This window comes from Sorghum bicolor, chromosome 2 (assembly GCF_000003195.3).
Source record: "Sorghum bicolor cultivar BTx623 chromosome 2, Sorghum_bicolor_NCBIv3, whole genome shotgun sequence".
NCBI lineage: Eukaryota > Viridiplantae > Streptophyta > Magnoliopsida > Poales > Poaceae > Sorghum > Sorghum bicolor.
In genome coordinates this window covers 73,733,676-73,740,324 of record NC_012871.2, presented here as the reverse complement: position 1 = coordinate 73,740,324, position 6,649 = coordinate 73,733,676, and the positions used below count along the sequence as shown (strand labels likewise).

The following is a 6,649-nucleotide window of genomic DNA, read 5'->3' as shown; positions in this document are numbered from 1 at the left end:
GCCAAGCATCTTCAGAAACTTTTGATCGAATGAATTGAAGCCATGTTCGACGTGATATATTCAATGTCAAAGGGAGGATACAATACTACTACTGTGCATGCACCACTGTGTCACAATCCACGTCGACAAATAAAGGGAGCAGTGAGCCAGTGATGATGCATGAGGCACACCGGCCATATATGCATCTTCTTTCATTCATGGAGCTAGACTACTACTGACATGTATGGACGGAGGAGCAACAGTGGCCGGTTAGCGAGGTTGCCAGCATGCGCCCTCGTCGGTGGGCATCGCGTCGTCGTCGTCCCAACTGTGGTTGGCGCGCGCTCACCTTCGGCCGGCATGCATGGCGCTGTGCGTGTCTCGTTGCTCCCTGATGCGCATGCAGAGACGGAAGCCTGCTTAATCATGCATGCATGCATGCGATCGACCATGCATGGTCCCATGGCCTGCTGCCCCCACAAATTGCTGTTCTTTGCTTCTGACAAAACAATGGCTAGTGACGAAACAGCGGCTGCTGGAAACGTGTAGTATCACTGTCACATCATGGTACAGTTAAAATTCTGTATACATATAAACACGCGCGCCCTGAATAATGATCATACAATAGTAATTGTGTCCCCCCGCCCTTTCAGTTATTAGCATGCATGGGGGTTGCTGTGTTCACAGTTGCTGCGCACCATATTTTATTTATTTAAACAGAAGGCAAAAATGTAGTGTGTTATAGGGGCTTCTTGCCCCTCCTGATCTTTTAAAAAAATGGACAGCGTGTGTTGCCGTGTTCTGTTTTTTTTTTTATGAGTTTGTGTTCTGTTCTGGACCTCCTGGGGGCCCATACACTGACATGAGGCCCAGCCCACGTAGAAGGCTACGCCTACACACCATGCAACCAGCCCACTGTTGCCGCATCGGCACCGGATCCCATAGACCATAGTCCATGCTACTGTTGCCGTCTAGCCGAGCGCTCCCGACTCCATTTGCCAGCTCATCACCATTTTAGACCGAAGTTGCTTGGATGTCCATATATCCACCTTAATTTATACATGTTGAGGTGGTTTGATGTTAAATTTAAAATAAAATTCACTCCAACACACATGGAGATGGATACATGGACATTCAAACAAGGTGATGCTTGGATATTGTAGGATGGGATATAAGGGTGGATGGAAATATTATCTGACATTTGATCTGCGGCGGCCTCTGGTTTTTATTTTAATTTATAGAAAACACTATGGGCCCTAGTAAACCCAAACCCAATTGATGCCAACCAATAGATTAGTCCTAGAAATCATTCTCTCCAGGCATTGCATGCAGTTTGGCTTGATAGAGTGGATGTGAATAGAGAAATAGAGACATAAATTCTTATTTTACCATGCATTTTTCTGCTGTAACTGTTTCCCGGTACTAAAACAACAGAGTAAAAAATTAAGCAGATAATAGAACTAGTAATAACGGAGTAAATTAAAAGTGGGCTAATGGCCTCTCAGAACAGAGCTAAGCCCATAGGCACAAAACATGCATACGGGATCTGTGCTTGGACTCATAGGGCCCACACACCCACCATGAGACCCAGCCCACCTATAGATACAGAAGGCTAAAAGCCTAAAAGGAACCACCTCTCAAAAAAAAAAAAAGCCTAAAAGGAACCATGCAGCCGACTTGACGATCTCCCCGTCGGCGCCGGCGACCACCACTCCTTCGTGGCAGCGTCTCGGCGCCGGCATTGGAGGCGCGGAGCAGCTCTGGTCAGTTAATCCGGATGTTTCTGAATCCAGTCAAGCTAGTCTGATCAGTTAATAATTCCACCGCCACCATGGACCAAATCAGCTTCGCTTCAAGACCATGGATCTGGTCAGTTAATATTTTCACCGCGACCCTGGACCAAATTAGCTTTTCGCTTCTCGACCATGGATCGTCTGTGCTTGGACCTCTCGGCCTCGATTTGCTTCTAGGCAAGCTTTTCATCACCTGCTGACTGGACCATGACTAGTCCCGCTGCTTGGACCTCACCAACTTGCGCAGGAACTCCTTCACCTGCAGCGCCAAACAAACAAACAAACAGTAGACGGGATCAGCCCACGTCGGTGACACTTCAGTTACATGTCATGAAAAGCACAACTACAACATAGAAAAGAGGGGGTCCAAGTCGAGCTTTTCTCGAAAGCAACAGCGAGCACTTGTGCATTGGGGGCCATGCGTGCATGGTCTGTGCCTAACTCTTTTTTTTTTTGCTACAAATGAAAGAACCAATCGTGACTTTTCGATGCAGGATTTCTGCTGGTTTTCTCTCACATTTTTCAGAGCACAAAAGTTCTGAGCTGAAATAGGTAGTCGGTGCACTGTTACTGTGGTTGCAGTGGGTGGTGTAGTGTTGGTACCTCAGAAGGTTCACGCAAGGAGTAGGATGCACTGGTCTCCTTTGGAATCTTGCTCACAAGGATTCCGATCCCTTGGCCCATGCTGCGCAGCACCTGTTCAGTTCGACGACAATGACAAAAGCGTCAGAACCAAGCCACATATGAAAATGTTTTTGCTCAGATTTTTGTTGAGAGACATCTCATAATATGGTTAATTTTACAAGCTTGAAACAAAACACTTTACAATTAGGAATCATTGTTTCATCAATTACTTCGTCTAAACGTTTGAATTGTTTGTCAGAGTTATATGATGGAAACCATATCAACGATATACAAAACACAACTTTTTATTTGACACTGGGAATTACCTTGAACGCGTCCTCATCCGTGCGATCGTCTCCGATATATATCGGGAACACATTGTTACTGTCAGCGAAACCTTCAAAAAACCATGAAAGGGAACTTATTAGCACCTCGTCAGCAGTGAGCAATTTCATGGCTCAAAAATCCAAATCCAAAGGCATGACCCATTTGATGAAGAACCAGTACTCACCGAGGGACTCAAGCAAGAACTGTAGGGCGTTGCCCTTGTCCCACTCGATGGACGGCCGGATCTCCAAGACCTTCCTGCCCTTGGTGAGCCGGAGGTCCGGGTACTCCTTGAGCACCGACCGGACCTGCTCCTCCAGAGCGCGCCATTTCTGCACAGTCACATATGTCAGTCATAGACACATACACAGCAGCGCAACATGACTGCAGGTTGCTGGCTGCCATGGAAATCGTCCGAGTTCATAGACCCTCACCTCCTCGTGGACGCAGCGGAAATGGACGGAGAGGCAGAACTTGTTGTTCTCCACCGTCGCTCCGGGGATCGGCGCTGTCCTCGCCGTCAGCGTGCGGTACACCTGCAGGAAATTGCAGGGAAAAAACAACGCATGTCATGCTGCCGAACTAGACGCTGTTGCTTGTAGCACGAAACTGGTGACGGTGTGATGCAGTGTCAGGAGAAACTCCAGCAGAGTTTCTTGCCAGTTCAGTATTCAGTAGTAAAATTACCTCGTCAATGACCGGCAGGAACGCGCTCGCTGGTTGGCACAGAACAGCTTCGGCCTGCATTCCCATGTCAACCAAAATAAATAAGTTTATATGGAACACAAAGAAAGAATCAAAGAAGCCATTTCTCTGTCACGAACGACTGTCGTTTTCCTGTGATGTGTTGGTACAGTATCTCGAGTTTGTGCAGGGTAGCTGACCTTTGCCTTGGTGTGCTTGGACTGTGCCGTGGGCCCCTTGATGTCCATGCCGTGGCTCCCGGCGTAGTACAGCTCCGCCAGCTTCACGAAGTTGAACACCTAGATATCGCACCAGGACAGAACAGAGACCCATGAGCACAGCACTGAATAACTGAAAGCCACAACGGAAAAGCATAACGGGCGTGCAGTCGAGCACTGCCGCACTGCACGGAAAAAAAATGTTCCTGTTCCTGCTCCTGCTCGGCACATCTGCCTGCCTGTGCAAGTACAGGAGCTCTCATGATCAGGACCCTGAGAGCACTAGCAGCTAGCTTCGCAGTAGCAGGAGGAAGGAACGCATGTGGACGGCAAAATTCACAAAGATTGCGAGGCCCCAGCAAAGACGGAGTTAAAACTGAAAGAGACACAGAAGAGAGAGGCAGAAGGTGATCTATTGGGCAAATTGGAATGTACCTTGTCTCTACACCTCCCGCTCACGATCGCCGTCGGGAAGTGCTCGGCCACGCCTCTCACCGCGTCTCGCATCTGCGGCGGCGCCACAGAAAAAGTAAGCGTCAGGTAACAACCGAGGCCCGTGCGTGCGTGCGTTCGCCGGAGGCCGGAGCAGAGCACGCCCTGCTGCTCCGGTGGCGCCAGTCCGCATCCACGGATCCACCCAATGAAAGCAAACTAACGGAAAATGATAGATGTTGCCTGACCGACCTCCTCGGACATGACGGCGCTGTCGGGGTCCTTAACGATCGGCGACAGGGTGCCGTCGTAGTCAAGGAACATCACGATCTGCTTCCCCTTGGCGGCGGCCAGCACCGACTCGAACTCGGCCAATGCCGACGGGTGCTTCTCCTGCGTACGCGAGTCAGGTCAGGTCAGGTCAGGCGGCGACGAGCAAACACAACGGAGGCACAGCAAGCGAGGCATAAGATCGAATGACAGACGTACCATCCAGTTCTCGAAGTCGAGGTCGGCGTGGCGCGGCACGAGTTCCGGCAAGGACCCCACGGCCACGACCACGGCGCCGGGGTCCGTGGCCTGGCGCGCCGCCGCCGCCGCCGCGGCCACCCTGCATCCGCCGCGCGCCCTCGTCGGCGGCGGGTACGACGTGAACCGGCGGCCGGGCTGCGACGTGACGGCGGCGGCGGTGATCGCGTCGTCCGCGGCGAAGGCGGTGTGCTTCGTCATTGCGCGCGTGCGGTCGAGAAATTACCGAGCAATCAGGACAAGGAAAGCAGCAGCGAGCGAGACGGCCGCTGGAGGCGGATCGGGGAAGGAACGAAGCTGACGGCAGGGACGGGTGGATCGGAGAAGCAGAAGACTTGGTTGGGTTTCGGGCGGTGCGGAAGGGGTGGTATATATAGATGTGTGTTTGTGTGTTTGGTGGGCGCTCGTGCACTGCACCGTGCTCGGAAGGGACACCGGTTTTGTAACAGTGGCAGCAGCGGTGGCACGCATGTTGTTGTTGTTGTTGTTGTTTTTGCGTTGGTCGACAAACTAGCCGAAATCACCGCGCAATTAGGGCGGTCGCACGTAATTATGCAACATAAATTCCTATGGGAGGGAGCAAAGGTACGTGTGATACATAGTCGTACCGACTGTATTTGCCATGTAACTTCAGTGCTCGTGAGTGCGATCGTATTTGATATATACGTACGTAGCTGTACTAAATTAATTATAGCAAGATTGCGATGTTGAAAGCGATGTACTTGGTGCGAGAGATATATATTTTTCTATATATGATTGTAACTGCCTCCGTCTATATAAGATTGTTGATCCTTTCTTTTCATCTATGAGATTAATTCAATAGTAATAGTATATTTTTCTCTTTTGTAATAGTATATTTCGGACAAAAACTGTGATTATTGCGTAGTCGTACACGTATACTTGTACTAAAATACCAGCAAGGTAAGTTGCGACGTTGAAAGCGATGTACTAGTGCGAGAATTTTTCTATGATCGTAACTGCCTCCGTGTTTCTCTCTCTTTCAGTTTTCATTTATTTATTTATTTATTTATTTATTTATTTATTATTTGTTACAAAATTAGTGTAATTATGTAGCCTTCAACACCGCTGGTTTTATTTCTGTATACATGTAATTTTACTGATGTGATGATATACCATTGTCAGCAATAGGACCTGATGATGATTCAAATTGCTCTTTTTTTTAAAAAAAAAAAGATCAGGATGTGTCTTGAAGTTAGCTTTTAAGGATTTCTACATCAAACTATTCCTGAAATTGATTGTCTAGTACTTCTTGCTCTTTCTAAATTATAATTTTAGCTTTTAGGTACATCATTTTTCATATGAACTTAGATACATGCTATGTGTATATCCAGAGTAAAAACTATGTTTTAGAAAGGTCAAAACAGCTTACAATTTGGAACTAGAGTAGTACACTAGTACTACATCCATTCTAAATAATAAAACGTTTTAGCTTTTCTAGGTACATTGCTCTCACTATGAATCTAGACATAACGTATATCTAAGTGTGTAGCAAATAATGAGTCTATAAATTAAAAGCCAAAACGTACATTATAATTTAGAAGAATGGATTGAGTACATACATGATATATGCAAGTCTGCTAATTTTCTCTGTGGTTTTCATGCCTGATTTCCACGGTAGGCTTTTGATCTGCAGTAATATAATGACTTTCCCATCCCCAGCCGGCTGCCGGGTCTCTGACCTCTATTTCTACAACTACCGCAGTACCGCCCGCTGGAAAGTATATGGATCTATGGGCTCGGGCATGCTGAAGCTTGCTAGGCGGCTAGCTGCATGCCCTTGTCAGTGGTTTGGAACGTGCATGGCAAATACGTTGCTCGACAATATCGATCACTTGTCAACCATGGTAACTGTGAGTTTTATGTGTACATCTAGTGACATCATTCGAATAAAAAATCAGAATTCAGTTAAGTGAGGTTTTCCGTCAGGTGGTATATATAGAAGGACAGAATACATTGCAAATGCTGTAACTTGCTAAACTTAGAAATAAGCTGACTGAATGTCCACTTGTAAACAAGGTTCAGAATAATGTATTAGTGTGGGCT

The 6,649-nt window shown here is 47.6% G+C and overlaps 1 protein-coding gene across 1 annotated transcript; it reads right to left on the bottom strand.

The window, feature by feature from the left end:
* On the bottom strand, nt 1,345-4,910 carry LOC8061569 (probable trehalose-phosphate phosphatase 3). Its single transcript, XM_002461002.2, has 10 exons — nt 4,547-4,910; nt 4,310-4,450; nt 4,061-4,132; nt 3,608-3,706; nt 3,411-3,464; nt 3,158-3,259; nt 2,908-3,055; nt 2,723-2,793; nt 2,376-2,468; nt 1,345-2,031 (listed from the first exon to the last, which is right to left on the bottom strand). Exons 1-10 carry the CDS (start codon nt 4,784-4,786, stop codon nt 1,984-1,986), a joined length of 1,068 nt encoding a protein of 355 aa, XP_002461047.1. The 5' UTR covers nt 4,787-4,910; the 3' UTR covers nt 1,345-1,983.

Excerpts from the sequence above, each read along its gene's own strand:
- LOC8061569 (XM_002461002.2), bottom strand. The coding sequence starts at position 4,786 with ATGACGAAGCACACCGCCTTCGCCGCGGACGACGCGATCACCGCCGCC. Across the intron at positions 3,707-4,060 it reads GCGGGAGGTGTAGAGACAAG|GTGTTCAACTTCGTGAAGCT; the intron begins GTACATTCCAAT and ends TGCGATATCTAG. Across the intron at positions 3,260-3,410 it reads TCCTGCCGGTCATTGACGAG|GTGTACCGCACGCTGACGGC; the intron begins GTAATTTTACTA and ends AATTTCCTGCAG.